Source organism: Manis pentadactyla, chromosome Y, assembly GCF_030020395.1.
Source record: "Manis pentadactyla isolate mManPen7 chromosome Y, mManPen7.hap1, whole genome shotgun sequence".
Classification (NCBI taxonomy): domain Eukaryota; kingdom Metazoa; phylum Chordata; class Mammalia; order Pholidota; family Manidae; genus Manis; species Manis pentadactyla.
The window spans coordinates 22,625,166-22,643,863 of record NC_080039.1 but is presented as its reverse complement, the minus strand read 5'-3'; the positions used below and the strand labels follow the sequence as shown (position 1 = coordinate 22,643,863).

The following is an 18,698-nucleotide window of genomic DNA, read 5'->3' as shown; positions in this document are numbered from 1 at the left end:
AACATACCAACTAAAATATTAAAGAACATTTTCAAGCTTTATTCATTATTACCCAGTTGTTAAAAACCCATACAAATGCATGCACTAAGACCAATAAATTATGAGGTACTTGGTAATGACTAAAATGTTAAGGCTATTTAATGGACAGTAAGACTATTTTGACACTGCAGTCCACTCTTTTTCTCTTCCAGTACCAGTTAAAATGCTGGTCGTAGTTTGTTCTTCCCGTCAAATTTACCTGTTGATCATGTCATCCAACTCTGCCAGGTCAGTATGTGGAAATGCAGGTTCTTTATCTTCATGCTGTGGTGGAGCATCACCTTGACCCTGTTCATCTGGAGGAGTTGCTGAGGAATTCTCATTGGAGGAATCAGATGATAATATCTTAAAAATTAAATATTCCGGACTTAAGTCTATAACATATGTACGTTTCTCGATTCAGATACCAACACAGTTAAGTGAAAATATTACAAATCTATAACTGTCTGTATGTAGCTGTAAATATTTAATAAGGTGGGATCAGAATACTTAAGATTTTGGCCAATCTGTGATTATTTTTTCACATTTTTATACTTGTGATTTAAGAATCTTCTAAAAAATAATGGCCTAATCATACTGCATGAATTTAAGTAAGTTGAAATTAGAGAACATTAGTTTTTACAATGTTTAGTACAAATAAAAGCTGTAATGAACCTTTTTAAAACTGAATCATTGTTGACAGGCAATGAAACTTCTTAACCACAAATATTTACACAAAACTTTGGAAATGATGCATGAATTTCTGAGGCTAAACCGTAAGAATAACCATGCCTTCTTTCTCCTTAGAGAAATCTTTCTGGAAGAAATGGAGTTCCATGCCTGAGAGATTCTAAAGAAACCCTACTCACGGGCCCATGTGGTGAGGAAGTGACATTCCTGCTATGTGAGTGAGCAATTGTGGAAATGTATTCCCCAACGCCAGAGTCAAGCCATCGGAGTACTGTAACCGTGGCTGACATGCTAACCACAACATAAGAGACACTCTGCCTGAACCACTCAAAAGTCACTCCTACATTCTTATTGAACAGTAACTGTGAAGTAATTGTTATATCACACAGTAACAACCTAAGTTACTTTATTGTTAAGTGACAAAACTTGCTTAATAGGTTACATAAAACATGTTATCATTCCTAAAGTAATAACTACAAGCATTAACAAATATATACCTAAAGAGTACAAAGGTAAAGAAACAACTATTTCATAATCCAAGAGTTCAAAAAAAAATGAAATCAAGAGGACAGATAAACCCCACACATCAGTATTCAAAAGAAAACAGGGAACGGATGAGCCAACATGGAGGCTTGAGAAGGGCAATGGAAATCTCCTCCCAAAACCATGTATATATTTGAAAATAGAACAAATACAACTATGCCTAAAAGAGAGACCAGAAGACATAGTACAACAGGCAGACAACATCTACATGTGTAAGAACTCAGCATCTCACGAAAAGGTAAGCTACAAAGCCACAACCCAGCAGGACCTGAGCACTCCCCGAGTCCAGCTCACTGGCAGGAGGAAAGGAGTCACAGTGGGGAGGAAGTGGAAGCACAGGACTGCTAAATAACCAGCCCTAGTAATACGCACTGGGAGAAAAGACACACATGGAATGGTGTGCTGGATATTAGGGAAATGGAAAAATAAAACCTGTGAGCATGTCCCCACAGCCAGCTCCTCTAGGACAAAAGAAAAGCAAGTACTTTTTGAAAGTCTTAAAGGGAGAAGGGCTTAACCTCTGGACGGAAGCATACTGGCACACTAAGCCCAGCAGGCTGGGAATCCTAAGGACCTTCATATGCCCTAACCCCCTTGGTGGCAATGCAGCTCTGAAGCCCCTCATGGCAATAAGCAGCCTGCCATTTGTTCTCCCCAGCTGGCGGTGCCCAAACACAGCAGCTGAGCAGGCTGAGAGCAGTCCCACCCACAGCAAGAGCCCAGATTCTCCTCCCAGCACGCAGTTAACCGAGCCACAGAAAGAGGCTGCCGCCAGTGTGCACCTACCCGGCACACACAGAGCAAACGAGAACAAGGTTCAGAAAGCACGAAGGGGTGCCGATCGTGCAGGAGAGCACACCCAGTACACCTGCGACTCCCACAGGGCTCTGGGCTACCCCGAGGGCTGCCCCACAAGGAGTCGTGAAGGACATTAACCGAGAGGCTGCTCCCAGTGTGCGGGTAACCTACACAGTCAATGCAGAAGGGCAAGGCGAACAGCAAGCAGGAACGGACTCTGTTCCCCCACCTGACATATGCGCTACCAGCCTACGACTAACCCAAGCACCATGAAAAGGAGGAAGAATCTGGTACAGTCAAGAATCACCCAGACAACCACTGAGAGAGGGCCTGGGGAGATATGTATCACCAATATTCCTGAAAAAGAATTCAAAATAAAGGTGATAACCGTACTGATGGACCTGCAGAGAAATATGCAACAGCTAAGGGATGAAGTCCGGAGGGAGATTACAGAAATGAAACAATCCCTGGAATGACTGAAGAGCAGACTGGATGAGGTGCAGAGACTGCTAATGGAATAGAAATCAGGGAACAGGAATACAGAGAAGCTGAGGCAGAATGAGATAAAAGGATCTCCAGAAATGAAAAACTATTAAGAAAAATGTGTGACCAATCCAAATGGAACAATATTCCCATTGTAGGGGTACCAGAAGAAGAAGAGAGAGAAAAGGGGATAGAAACTGTCTTTGAAGAAATAACTGCTGAAAACTTCACCAAACTGGGGGAGGAAATAGTCTCTCAGACCATGGAAGCCCACAGAACTCCCAACACAAGGGACAAAAGGAGGACAACAACAAGACATATCATAATTAAAATGACAAAGATCAAAGACAAGGACAGAGTATTAAAGGCAGCCAGAGAGAGAAAAGGTCATCTACAAAGGAAAACCCATCAGGCTATCATCACACTTCTCAACAGAAACCTTACAGGTCAGAAGGGAATGGCATGGTATATGCAACACAATGAAACAGAAGGGCCATGAACCAAGAATACTGTATCCAGCATGACTGTCATTTAAGTATGAAGGAGAGATTAAATAATACCCAGACAAGCAAACGTTGAGGGAATTTGCTTCAAACAAACCACCTTTACAGGACATTTTAAAGGCAATGCTCTAGATGGAAGCACTCATAAAGCTAAACAGATGTCACCAGAGAAAATAAAATCACACGAAAAATCAGACCAACCAAATACTAACTACAGGAAAAAAATAAAATCAACTCCTCACAAAAGCAGTTAAAGGAAACACAGAAGAGTACAGATTAAAACACCTAACATATAAAGAATGGAGAAGGAACAATAAGAAGGGAGAGATCGATTAAGGAATCATTACACTGTGTTTACAATAGCTTAATAAGTGAGTTAAGTTAGACGGTTAGATAGTAAAGAAGATACACTTGAACACTGGCTAACCACACATAGAAGGCCTGCAATGGCAGTAAGAACATATTTTTGGATAATGACCCTAAAGGTAAATGGACTGGACGGACCAATCAAAAGACACAGAGCAATAACAGAATGCATAAAATAGCAACACCCATCTATATGCCGCTCAAAGAGACTCACCTCAAAACCAAACACATACATGGACAGAAAGTGAAGGGATGGAAAAAGATACTTCATGCAAACAACACGGAGAGAAAAGCTGGTGATGCAGTACTTGTAAAAGACAAAATAGATTTCAAAACAAAGAAAGTAACAAGAGACAAAGAAGCACATTTCATAATGAAAAAAGGGGTCAGTCTAACAACAGGATACAACCATTACAAATATATATGCACCCAATACCAGAGAGCCGACATAGAGGAAACAAACAGTAACAGAACTTAAGGAGGAAATAGAATGCAATGCACTCAATCTAGGAGACTTCAACACACCACTCTCTTCAAAGGGCAGATCTACAAGACAGAAAATGCGTAACGACACACAGGCACTGAACAACACACTAGAACAGACAGACCTAACAGACATCTGCAGAACAGTACACCCAAAAGCAGCAGGATACACATTCTTCTCAAGTGCACATGGAACATTTTCCATAAGACTACTTACTAGGCCACAAAAAGAGCCTCAGTAAATTCCTAAAGATTGAAATTCTACCAGCCAACTTCTCAGATGACAAAGCTATAGCTAAGACCAGAAATAAACCTTAAAAAGAAAACAAACACACATGGACGCATGACAACATGCTTCTAAATAATTAATGGATTAACGACCAAATTAAAACAGATCAAGCAATACATGGAGACAAATGGCAAACACAGCACAAAGCCCCAACTTCTGAGAGACAAAGTGAAGGCAGTATTAAGAGGAAAGTGTATAGTAAACCAGGCCTATTTAAAGCAGGAAGAACAATCCCAAATGAATAGTCTAAAGGAACAATTACTGAAATTGGAAAAAGGAGAACGAATGAGGCCGAAAGTCAGCAGAAGGAGGTACACAGAAAAGATCAGAGAAGAAATAAATAAAATAGAGGGAATAAAACAATAGAAAAAATAAATGAAAGCAAGAGCTGGTTCCTTTAGAAAATAAACAAAATAGAAAAACCCCTAGCCAGACTTATTAAGATAAAAAGAGAATCTATACACATCAACAGAATCATAAACGAGAATGGAAAAGTCATGACGGACCCCCCAGAAATACAAAAAATTATTAGACAATACAATGAAAATCTATACGATAACAAGTTGGAGAAACTGGAAGAAATGGACAACATCCTGGAAAAGTACAACCTTCCAAGACTGACCAAGGAAGAAACAGATCATCTAAACAGACCAATTAACAGCAAAGAAATTGAATTGGTAATCAAAAAACGACTCAACAACAAAACACCCGGGCCAGATGGATTTACCCGTGAATTTTATCAGACACATGGAGAAGACATAATACCCATTCTCCACAAAGTTTTCCAAAAAATAGAAGAGGGACGCACTACTTCCAAACTCATTCTATGAAGTCAGCCAGCATCACTCAAACACCAAAACCAGGCAAAGACCCGACCATAAAAGAAAATTACAGACCAATAGCCATGATGAATATAGATTCAAAAATACTCCCCAAAATATTAGCAATTCAAATTCAAAAATACATCAAGAGGATCGTACACCATGATCTAGTGGGATTCATCTCAGGGATGCAAGGATGGTACAACATTGCAAATCTATCAACATCATTCACCACATTAACAAAAAGGACAAATCCACATAAACATCTCCACACACTGATTCACTCATGATAAATATTCACAACAAAATGGATATAGAGGCCAAGTACCTCAACATAACAGACGCCATATATGACAAGCCCACAGCCAACACTGTACTTAACAGCGAGAAGCTGAACGATTTCCTCTAAGATCGGGAACAAGACAGGGAAGCCCACTCTCCCCACTGCTATTCAACGTCGTACTGGGAGGTCCTAGCCACAGCAATCAGATAAAACAAAGAAATAAAACGCATCCAGATGGGTAAAGAAGAAGTCAAACTGTCACTATTTGCAGACGACATATTATACATAAAAAACCCTTAAGGCTCCACTCCAAAACTACAACTAATATCTGAATTCAGCAAAGTTGCAGGATACAAAACTAATACACAGAAACCTGCTGCTTTCCTATGCTCTAATGACAAACCACCAGAAGAAATCAGGAAAACAATTCTATTCACAATTACATCAAAATATTAAAATACCTAGGAATAAACCTAACCAAAGCAATCCTGCAAAGGAAGAATGAGTGTGGGAGATCTTGCTTTCCAACTTCACGCTCTACTACAAAGCCACAGTACACAAGACAAAGTGGTACTGGCATAAGAGCAGACCAGTGGAACAGAACAGAGAGTCCAGCTATTAACTCAAACATGTATGGTCAACTACTATACGATAAAGGAGCCATGGACATACAATGGGGAAATGACGGCCTCTTCAACAGCTGGTGTTGGCACAGCTGGTGTTGGCAAAAATGGACAGCTAAATGTAAGACAACTAATTGGATCATTGTCTAACCCCATACACAGAAGTAAATTCAGAATGGATCAAACACCTGAATGTAAGCCATGAAACCATAAACCTCTTAGAAACAAACATAGGCAAAAATCTATATAAACATGAGCAACTTCTTCATGAACGTATCTCCCCGGGCACGGGAAACAAAAGCAAAAATGAATAAGTGACACTAAATCAAGCTGAAAAGCTTCTATACAGGAAAGGACACCACCAACAGAACAAAAAGGCATCCTACAGCATCGGAGAATATATTCATAAATGACCTATCTGACAAGGTAAGGTTACCATCCAAAATATGTAAAGAACTCACACACGTCAACACCCAAAAAGCAAATAGACCAATTAAAAGATGGGTGGAGGATATGAACAGACAATTCTCCAAAGAGGAGATTCAGATGGCCAACAGGCACATGAAGAGATGGTCCACATTGCTAATCATCAGAGTTACGCAAATTCAAAACACAATGAGCGATCACCTTACACCAGTTAGGATGGCCAACATCCAAAAGACAGACAACCACAAATCCTGGTGAGGATGTGGAGAAAGGTGAACCCTCCCACACTGCTGGTGGGAATGTAAATTAGTTGAAACATGGTGGTAAGTAGTATGGACGTTCCTCAAAAAACTAAAAATAGAAATACCAGTTGACCTAGGAAGTCCACTGCTAGGAATTTACCCAAAGAAAACAACTTTGCAGATTCAAAAAGACATGTGCACCCCTATATTTATTGCAGCACTATTGACAATAGCCAAGATAAAGATGCAACCTAACCTAAGTGTCCATCAGTAGAGGGAATGGATACATATACACGATGGAATATTTTTCAGCCGTTAAGAAGAAAACAAATCCTACCATTTGCAGCATCATGGATGGAGCTACAGGGTATTATGCTCAGCTCAGTGAAATAAACTAGGTGGAGAAAGACCAGTACAAAATCATTTCACTTATCTGTGGAGCATAAGAACAAAGCAAAAACTGAAGAAACAAAACAGCGGCAGACTCACAGAACCAAAGAATGGACTAACATTTATCAAAGGGAAAGGGGCTCGGGAGGGCGGGTGGGGAGGGATGCATATGGGGATTAAGGGGCATTATGATTAGCACACATAAATAGGGGTGGCACGGAGAAGGTAGTATAGCACAGAGAAAACACATAGTGCCTCTACTTACAGCATCTTACTACCCTGATGGAACAGTGACTCTAGTGGGGTATGTGCTGGGGACTTGATAATACGGGGAATGTAGTAACCACAATGTTCCTCATGTGAAACCTGAGCACAAGGTTGTGTAGCAATGATACTTAATTTTTTTTAAATGCCCAAGAACTCTAGGCCAACTATAAAACATATGGTCAGGATGCAAAGAGAAGAAGAGACAATACTGGAAGTAGATAGAACTGAGAATTCCTCCCAAATTAATGGCAGACACCAAAGCACAGTTCCAGGAAGCTTACAGAACACCAAGCAAGGTAGATGTCAAAAAACGACATTTAGGCATCATATTCAAACTGCAGGGAAGTGGGATAAAAGCACAGGACCTATCAAGAAGCAAGGGTAGCAATTATAGCAGACTTTTCCTCAGAAACCACACAAACAAGAAAATGCAACAGGGCTGAGAGAAAATCACAACCAATTCAGAATTCCCTATCCTGAAAACTTATACTTCAAAGGGAAGTGTATTATATACTATACACAAGCAAAAATTGAGGTAATTTTTTTGTCAGTAGATCTGCCTTGCAAAAAAAAGTTCTTCAGATATAAGAAAAATTATGTAGGTCAGGACTTGAACTTTTATCCAGAAAGGAAAAGCATTAGATGTATGATTTTACTTATTTGTGAATTCTTAAGACAAAAAAAGAACAGTAGATTTATAGACACTAAGAAGTGATTTGAGATTACCATGGGGTAGGGGTTGGGGCAGGTGAGTGGGAAAATGAGGGGGATAATACTCAATCATAATATAAGTTGGTCACGGGTGGAAGTGCAGCATGGAGAATGTAGTCAGTGATTCTGTAACAACTTTCTGTGTTGACACATAGTAACCACACTTAGTGCAGTTAGGATTTAATATGTGGGTACCTGAACTACTGTGTTGTATACCTGAAACAAATATGAGGTTATGTATCAACTTTATTTCAGTAAAATATATGATATATGTTTTATGTATATATAAAATACATACTAAATAAATATATAGAGAGAGAAATATATATATGGTTCCAAAGGCATCTATGTATGTATACATACACACTACACAGCTTCATGGGTAGCATATAACAACAAATTATTCCAAACTTCCTTCCTTTGCTCCTTTCTATCATTCCTGTCACTTCTTTCATTTACCTGTAAACTATAACCAGCTTTTATGTATATGCGATACTATAACCACTGCTTTTGTTATTTTGTACAAATTGTTCACTTAGGAGTAGGAAAAATCACTGTATGCATCTTACAAGCTCAAACTATATCTAGCATATATTTCTAGATGAAATTGACAGAGCAAAAAAAAGGTAAAATGGCATAATCCCAGGTAGAAATTAACAGACTTCTCAACTCGTAGGAAAACCAGCTGACCAACAAAACAACAAAGAAAAGGCTATACAGAACATCGAAAGAGCATAATGAGCAAACTGGAAGTAATGGACGTGTGTAATGAACACTAAAGCATAGAGTATAGCATTAACAGTACTTGTGAAGTACTCATAGAATTGAAAAGGACCACATGCCAGGGAACACACAAAGCCTCAATAAACCCCCCAAGCAGTGACATCATTGAGAACATACTCTCTACACACAGAGGAATCAAGCTACAAAAAATAACGAGAAGTTAATGAGAAAACCTCTAAATACTTGAAAATGAAGCAGCATGTTTCTAAAACTATTCTCACATCAAACCACCACAAAAAATCTTAAAACATGCTTAGTGAATTACAGTAGGTGTCAATACATCTAAAATCATGGGAATGAGTTTCAGAAAATTTATAGTCTAAGAACGGCATGTTTCAGAAAACAGAAGAACTGAAAGACAAGTTGACAGTAACTATATAAATTTCCATATTAAGAAATCAGAAAAGGACCAGTAAAGTAAACCCAAAGAAAACAAGATGAACAAATGAAAATAACAATATATACAAATGGGGCAAAAAACAAAACCCAATGCTTTGCAAAATTTTACTTTACAGTTTAATGAAAGGCAGTAAAACTAGGCAAGAGAAAGGAAATACAATTACCAACATCAGAAATAAAAAATGAAAAAATGTTTAGACTTTTACAAATACTTTTCCACTTATGACAAATTATTTCCAGACAAAAGACAATTCTTTGAATGTAGACCAGCACAAACCTTTGATATTAAAGTATGTCAAGCTTTCAATAAACATTACTTCATTTACTCTCATTTCAAAGAAGGAAAATGAAGGATTGGAAACATTACTTAACTGCACTATAAGGTTAACGTGGTTCAAAGATGGGGTTTGAACAACAACTGCTTAGAGCCTACACTTATCACTAAAGGGTAAAATGACTGACTTAGTTAATGCCTTTGCCCTTAGATATACACAGGGCCTTACATACAAAAAAATATATAAGTATATTCTAAAGCATATATAATAGCATTCCTATTACTAAATATCAGCAACTTTTCTTAAAGTTTAATTTAAAATAATAGCTTTTACGATTTCTTTACAAATTATTCAGTACAGATGGCACTGCTTAGCTTTCCATAGTGCCCAGAACAATGTAGCCTAAACATCCTACCTGATTCTGTTGAAAGGGGGGCTGAGACTGCCCATCAGGAGCCTGGCCATGGCTGTCACTCCCTCCTCCAGGATGTCCATGAGGGGTGGCGGTCATACTTGTCGGAGGACAGATCTTTGCTATTTTGTCTCTTTACGTAGTTGTTGTAAGAGAAGAATTTGTAGTCCACTTATAGGAGATAAGTCCCAGCTGTATGTCAGCTTTAAAAAACTCCAATTCAATGACAGACCGCTCACACAGACGATCTCATGACCTAAAAGTAGAAGGAAAGAAGGTATACTTGTTTTAACCATCAAGAAGGTAAATAATGAATCATTCTAATTTTAATGTGTAGTTAATAGCAGTCTTTACAGTCAGTAACAGATGACTATAAAAATGAAATCTAAATTGAAAAGGCAAAATTTTAGTACTATTACTCAACTTAATAGTCACATCATTGTACCAGCACTTACAACATAATAAACAAGAAAACATAAAAACTACACAGAGGGGAGGAGCCAAGATGGCGGCATGAGGAGAGCAGCGGAAATCCCCTCCCAAAACCATATATATTTTTGAAAATACAACAAACACAACTATCCATAAAAGAGAGACCAGAAGATACAGGACAACAGCCAGGCTACATACACACCTGCGAAAACCCAGCGCCTCACGGAGGGTGTAAGATACAAGCCCCGGCCCAGTGGACCTGAGCACCCCTCACCCCAGCTCCCGGCAGGAGAGAGGAGTCGGAGCGGGGAGGGAGAGGGAGCCCGGGACTGCTAAATAGCCAACCCTAGCCAACTGCATAGGGAGTGCAGACACACACCGCATGCTGGATGCCAAGGAAACAAGACAGTAAAACCTGTGAGCGGGTCCCTGCAGCCGGCGCCCCTGGGACAGAGAAAAGCGAGTGCTTTTATAAAGTCTTAAAGGGACAGGGAACCCACAGCTGGACGGAAGCATCCCGGGACACTTAGCCCAGCAGCTGGGAATCCCAGGGAACTCCAGGAGCCCTAACGCCCTGGGTGGCAGCGCGGCTCGGAGGCCCCTCCCGGCGATAAACAGCCTCCCGCCCATTTGCCATCCGGCACAGCTCTGCCATAGTGGAGCAGCAGCCTGAGACAGGCCATGACCACAGCAGCAGGGCAGAGCTACTTTCACAGCGGCCCGGCAAGAATTTGAAGTCCCATCTGCGCACAGCTGCCCAGCACAAGCCGCTAGGGGTTGCGGTTCTCCCAGGAGAGGAAGGCCACAAACCAGTAAGAAGGGTCGTTCTCCCAGCCGACACACGTGCCAGCTCCCCACAACTACCTCTATCGCCATGAAAAGGCAGAAGAATTTGATACAGACCAGACTAACCCAGACATCCTCCCCTGAGAAGGAATCTTGGGAGAGAGACCTAACCAATCTCCCTGAAAAAGAATTCAAAATAACGGTCATAACCATGCTGATGCAGCCGCAGAGAAAAATACAAGAGCTAACCAACAAAGTAGGGAGGGAAACTACAGAAATAAAACAATCTATGGAAGGATTTATAAGCAGAATGGATAAGATGCAAGAGGCCATTGACTGAATAGAAACCACAGAACAGGAACACACAGAAGCTGACGCAGAGAGAGATAAAAGGATCTCGAGGAATCAAACAATATTAAGAGAACTGGGTGACCAATCCTAAAGGAACAATATCCGCATTATAGGGGTACCAGAAGAAGAAGAGAGAGAAAAAGGGATAAAGTGTCTTTGAAAAAATAATTCCTGAAAACTTCTCCAAACTGGGGGAGGAAATAATCGTTCAGACCACAGAAGTGCACAGAACTCCCAACAGAAGGGACCCAAGGAGGACAACACCAAGACATATAATAATTAAAATGGCAAAGATCAAGGACAAGGACAGAGTTTTAAAGGCAGCTAGAGAGAGGTAAAAGGTCACCTACAAAGGAAAACCCATCAGGCTATCATCAGACTTCTCAACAGAAACCTTACCGGCCAGAAGAGAATGGCATGATATATTTAATGCAATGAAACAGAAGGGCCTTGAACCAGGAATACTGTATCCAGCACGATTATCATTTAAATATGAAGGAGGGATTAAACAATTCCCAGATAAGAAAAGTTGAGGGAATTTGCCTCCCACAAACCACCTCTATGGGGTATTTTAGAGGGACTGCTCAAGATGGGAGCATTCCTAAGGCTAAAGGGATGTCACCAGACAAAATAAAATCACAGCAAAGAAAGCAGACCAACCAAATACTAAATAAAGGAAAAAATAAAATCAACTACCCACAAAAGCAGTTAAAGGAAACACAAAACAGCACAAAATGAAACACCCAACATATAAAGAATGGAGAAGGAGGAATAAGAAGGGAGAGAAATAAAGAATCACCAGACAGTACCTATAAAAGCTCAATAAGCGAGTTAATTGAGGCAGTAAGATAGTAAAGAAGCGACCCTTGAACCTTTCCTAACCACGAACCTAAAGCCTGCAATGGAAAGAAGTATATATCTTTCAATAATCACCCTAAATGTAAATGAATGAATACACCAATCAAAAGACACAGAGTAACAGAATGGAAAAAAAGCAAGACCCATCCATATGCTGCTTACAAGAGATCCACCTCAAACCCAAAGACATGCACAGACTAAAAGTCAAGGGATGGAAAAAGATATTTCATGTAAACAATACAGAGAAAAAAGCAGGTGTTGCACTACTAGTATCAGACAAAATAGACTTCAAAACAAAGAAAGTAACAAGCGATAAAGAAGGACATTACAGAATGATAAAGGGCTCAGTCCAACAAGAGGATATAACCATTACAAATATATATGCACCCAACACAGGAGCACAAGCATATGTGAAACAAATACTAAGAGAACTTAAGGAGGAAACAGAATGCAATGCATTCATTTTAGGAGACTTCAACACACCACTCATTCCAAAGGATAGATCCACTAAACTGAAAATAAGGACACAGAGGCACTGAACAACACACAAGAACAGATGGACCTAATAGACATCTATAGACCTCTACATCCAAAAGCAACCAGATACACATTCTTCTCAAGTGCACATGGAACATTCTCCAGAACAGACCACAAACTCGGACACAAAAAGAGCCTCAGTTAATTCAAAAAGACTGAAATTCTACCAACCAACTTTTGAGACCACAAAGGAATAACACTAGAAATAAATTGTACAAAGAAAACAAAAGGACCACGAACACATGAAGGCTTAACAATATGCTCTTAAATAATGAATGGATCAATGACAAAATTAAAATAGAGATCAAGCAATATATGGAAACAAAGGACAACAACAACACAAAGCTCCAACTTCTGTGGCACACAGCAAAAAGCAGTCTTAAGAGGAAACTATATAGTAATCCAGGCATATTTAAAGAAGGGAGAACAATCCCAAATGAATAGTATAATGTCACAATCATCGAAATTGGAAAAAGAAGAACAAATGAGGCCTAAAGTCAGTAGAAGGAGGGACATAATAAAAATCAGAGAAGAAATAAATAAATAAATAAAATTGAGAAGAAAAAATAGAAAAAAAAAATCAATGAAACCAAGAGCTGGTTCTTTGAGAGTATAAACAAAATACATAAGCCTCTAGACAGACTTATTAAGAGAAAAAGAGAATCAACACACGTCAACAGAAACAGAAACGAGAAGAAAAAATCACGACAGACCCCACAGATATAGAAAGAATTATTAGAGAATACCATGAAAACCTATATTCTAACACGCTGGAAAACCTAGAGGAAATGGACAACTTCCTACAAAAATGCAACCTCCCAAAATGACCATGGAAGAAACACAAAATCTAAACAAACCAATTACCAGCATAGAAATTGAAGCAGTAATCAAAAAACTACCAAGGAACAAAACCCCCGGGGCAGATGGACTTACATCGGAATTTGATCAGATGTACAGAGAAGACATAATACCCATTCTCCTTAAAGATTTACAACAAATAGAAGACGGCGGAATACTCCCAAACTCATTCTATGAAGCCAACTTCACCGAATACCAAAACCAGGCAAAGACCCCACCAAAAAAGAAAATTACAGACCAATATTCCTGATGAACGTAGATGCAAAAATACTCAACAAAATAAAAGCAAACTGAATTCAAAAATACATCAAAGGATCATATACCATGACCAAGTGGGATTCATCCCAAGGATGCAAGGTTGGCACAACATTCGAAAATTCATCAACATCATCCACCACAGAAACAAAAAGAAAGACAAAAACCACATGAACATCTCCAGATGCTGAAAAAGCATTCGACAAAATTCAACACCCATTCATGACAAAAACTCTCAGCAAAAATGGGTATACATGACAAGTACCTCAACATAATAAAGGCCATATATGATAAGCCCACAGCCAACATGATACCAAACAGCGAGAAGCTGAAAGGTTTTCCTCTAAGGTCAGGAACAAGACAGGGATGCCCACTCTCCCCACTGTTATTCAACATAGTACTGGAGGTCCTAGCCACGGCAATTAGACAAAACAAAGAAATACAAGTAATCCAGATTGGTAAAGAAGAAGTGAAACTGTCACTATTTGCAGATGACATGATATTGTACATAAAAAACCCTAAAGACTCCACCCCAAAACTACTAGAACTGATACCGGAATACAGTAAAGTTGCAGGATACAAAATTAACACACCGAAACCTTTGGCTTTCCTATACACTAACAATGAGCCAATAGAAAGAGAAATCAGGAAAACAATTTCATTCACAATTGCATCAAAAGGAGTAAAATACCTAGGAGTGAACCTAACCAAAGAAGTGAAAGACCTGTACCCTGAAAACTATAAGACACTGTTAAGAGAAATTATAGGGGACACTAACAAATGGAAACTCATCCCATGCTCTTGGCTAGGAAGAAGTAATATTGTCAAAACGGCCATCCTGCCAAGCAATATACAGATTTGATACAGTCCCTATCAAATTACAAACAACATTCTTCAAAGAACTGGAACGAATAGTTCCAAAATTCATATGGAAACACCAAAGACCCCGAACAGCCAAAGCAATCCTGAGAGGGAAGAATAAAGTGGGGGGATCTCGCTCCAAAACTTCAAGCTCTACTACAAAGTCACAGTAATCAAGATAATTTGGTACTGCCACAAGAACAGAGCCACAGACAAGTGGAACAGAATAGAGACTCCAGACATTAGCTCAAACATGTATGGTCAATCAATATACAATAAAGGAGCCATGGACATACAATGGCGAAACGACAGTCTCTTTAACAGCTGGTGCTGGCAAAACTGGATAGCTACATGTAAGAGAGTGAAACTGGATCACTGTCTAACCCCATACACAAAAGCAAACTCGAAATGGACCAAAGACCTGAATGTAAGTCATGAAACCATAAAACTCCTAGAAAAGAACATAGGAAAAAATCTTTTGGACATAAACATGAGCAACTTCTTCATGAACATATCACCCTGGGCAAGGGAAACAAAAGCAAAAATGAACAAGTGGGACTATATCAAGTTGACGAGCTTCTGTACAGCAAAGGACACCATCAATAGAACAAAAAGGTACCCTACAGCACTGGAGAATATATCTATAAATGACCAATCCGATAAAGGGATGACATCCAAAATACATAAACAGGTCATGCACCTCAAGAAACAAACAGCAAATAATCCAATTAAAAAATGGGCAGAGGAGCTGAACATACAATTCTCCAAAGAAGAAGTGCAGATGGCCAACAGACACATGAAAAGATGCTCCACATCGCTAGTCACCAGAGAAATGCAAATTAAAACCACAATAAGGTATCACCTCACACCAGTAAGGAATGCCAACATCATCCAAAAGACAAACAACAACAAATGTGGGCGAGGTTGTGGAGAAATGGGAACCATCCTACACTGCTGGTAGGAATGTAATAGTTTGATCACTGTGGAAAGCAGTATGGAGGTTCCCCAAAAAGCTCAAAGCAGACATACCATTTGACCAAGGAATTCCACTTCTAGGAATTTACCCTAAGAATGCAGCAGCCCAGTTTGAAAAAGACAGTGGAATCTGTATGTTTATCGCAGCACTATTTACAATAGCCAAGATATGGAAGCAACCTAAGTGTCCATCACTAGATGAATGGATAAAGAAGAGGCGGTACATATACAAAATGGAATATTATTCAGCGATAAGAAGAAAACAAATGCTACAATTTGCAACAACATGGATGGAGCTAGAGGGTATTATGCTCAGTGAAAAAAGCCAGGCAGGGAAAGACAAGAATCAAATGATTTCACTCATACGTGGAGTGTAAGAACAAAGAAAAAACTGAAGAAACAAAACAGCAGCAGACTCATAGAACCCAGGAATGGACTAAAAGTTACCAAAGGGAAAAAAGGGAAAGGGACTGGGGTGGTTAGGTGGGAATGGAGGAATAAGGGGGGGTGGGAAGAAAGCCCGCATTGTGATTAGCATGTATAATGTGGCACAGGTGGCACAGGATGGGCTGTGCAACAGAGAAAACAAGTCGGGATTCTACAGCATCTCACTACGCTGATGGACACTATCTGTAATGGGGTTTGGGTGGGGGGACATGGTGAAGAGGGCAGTCTAGTAGACATAATGTTCCTCACGTAACTGTAGATTAATGTTACCAAAATAAATACAATTAAAAAATTAAGAAGACTAACTTTAAAAATGGGTTATCTAAACAGACATTTCTTCAAAGATGCGCAACAGCCAATAAGCACAGCAAAGTGTGCTCTCCATCAATAGTATGTGCAAAATAAAACCACTGAACAACACTGTTCACCTTAGAATGGTATAACCCAAAAGTCAGAAAGAGTAACAGGAAAACCAACAGTTTTATGGATCCACATTACAGTATGAATGAACCTCAAGAAAATTATTTAAGTGAAAGAAGCCAAATAGAAAGACTCCGTGATCATTTTATTTCTGTGAAACTGTCAGGATAGACGACCTAAAGAGGCAGAAAACAGATTACAATTGCCTGGGCCTAGAGCGAAAGTCCTTGAAATCACAACAAAGCAGCAGAAGTAACTCGAGTGATGTAAATATTAAAAAACTGCATTGGGATACTGTTTTCACAATGCTAAATTTACTAAAAATTGTTTAACTGTGTATATAAAGTGAGTAAATTTTGCTACATGTAAAAATTACACCTCAAAGCTGTGAAATATTACCAACTGTTAACCAGAATACTTAACTGTATTTCCAGTTTAAAATAAAATCCTTTTAATGCACACACATCAGAAAGTCTGTGTTTGAAGTAATTTTCTTAAATTTGGCTTGAGGAAAGGGTGGTTTCCATATTAAAATGCTAAAACATCCCTGTATGGCCCCGGAAGATGACTGGTTAGCCAGAGACGGGTAAGATTCCTCAAGGGAGGAACAACCTAAGACAGGCACAGTCGCAGGGGGGCCATCAGGTGAGAAATTGGGGATCAACAGAGGTGAGGCTAAGAACCTCACCCCCCCGTTCTGAGAGAAATCTTCTGCATACGTGGATGTTTTATTGCCCTGGTCTAGCTTGGATTAACACATAGTCTACAGGCACACACCTGATCATCTACATGTGCTCTCTTACAACACTAAACTATGTTTTCTACCTTTATCTTGTATCTACCTACCACTTCAGCATTTTATTAAAAATAATAATAATAAAGAGAGAAATGTGGTATCCACATATAAATCAAGTATAAAAACCAAATGAGTATTCATATTTGAATTGACTGTTTATAGTTCATAATGCATGAGCAAAACCGAAAGTTTCTGTGATGACTGCCCTTGTACTGTTCACTATGTAACTTATTCATTATGTAAGAATTTGTTCTACATGTAAAAACTTGTTTGTTATGCCTCAGAAGATTGGAGACTGACAAAAATTAGGCTTGGGGTGGAATAATGATTGTGCATTGAGCATTGACTCCCCTATACAGAATTTTATTGTCGTTAACAACCATTTGATCAATAAATATGAGAGATGCCCTCACAAAAAAAAAAAAAAAAAAAAAAAAAAAAGGACAGACTTCCAATGGTAAAAGAAATTAGTAACCGGGATGTAAGGTATAGCATAAGGAATATAGTCAAGATATTGTAACAGCCTGGTAGGGTGATAGCTGGAACCTAGAATTATGTATATAAATGTTCTACCACTGTGTTGTACACTTGAAACTCATGTAATGTAATACTGTGTGTCAACTACCCTTCAATAAAAAATAATTATTAAAAAAAAAAAAAAAAAAATGCTAAAACAAATGTAAAAAGATTAAAAAGCTCAAAAAAGGGTGTGCACTGAAATTTCATCACAAACATCCAGTTTTAAAATCAGTGGTGCATTATAAATACCTCGCCAAAGGATATTTCTTAAGAGAGATTCATGAAAAGTGTCTTTCTGATACACTGAAAATGCATTTCCAGTCCCTAGGAGAAAAACCACCAATGCAAAATCTTAAGGGAAAATCTCTTGAAATAATTTCTTCAGTAATTTAGGATTCTTAAAGTTTTTCTGCTTAGTTGCTATAGAAATTATTTCCAAGTTTTAAAGACATATCAGATATGATTAGAGCCAACCAACAAAAGGAGCTAATAATCATAGTTTAAACAAAACTTGTATAGGAAAAGGGAAGAACTCTAAACACCCTATCTTTAAATCAGTGAAGTTAAAATATAGTCGATGTTGCCCCTTGAAACACTAGTTGCAAATACCTTAAGCTAGATTTTCACAAACGAGGGGACATCTAAGTTTCAAACACTAGTTTTCAAATTGAAAAAACAAATTCTGGCCCCTTGGTAAACAAGTCTTTAAACTGTCTTCATCTGCGGATGATAAAATGGCAGTTGTTAGTAGAGGCAAAAAAAATTGTAGTGATTTATTGTTTTAATTTTAAAATATGG

General features: G+C 38.8%; 1 protein-coding gene across 1 annotated transcript in view; it reads right to left on the bottom strand.

Moving 5' to 3' along the window:
• The window catches only part of LOC130682069 (probable ubiquitin carboxyl-terminal hydrolase FAF-X), a 166,434-nt gene extending 156,530 nt beyond the window's left edge, over nt 1-9,904 (bottom strand). The window contains 2 exon segments of the mRNA XM_057496199.1: nt 239-384; nt 9,809-9,904. Of these exon segments, the coding sequence (XP_057352182.1) occupies nt 239-384; nt 9,809-9,904 (242 nt within the window).
• Between the last annotated feature and the right edge of the window lie 8,794 nt (nt 9,905-18,698).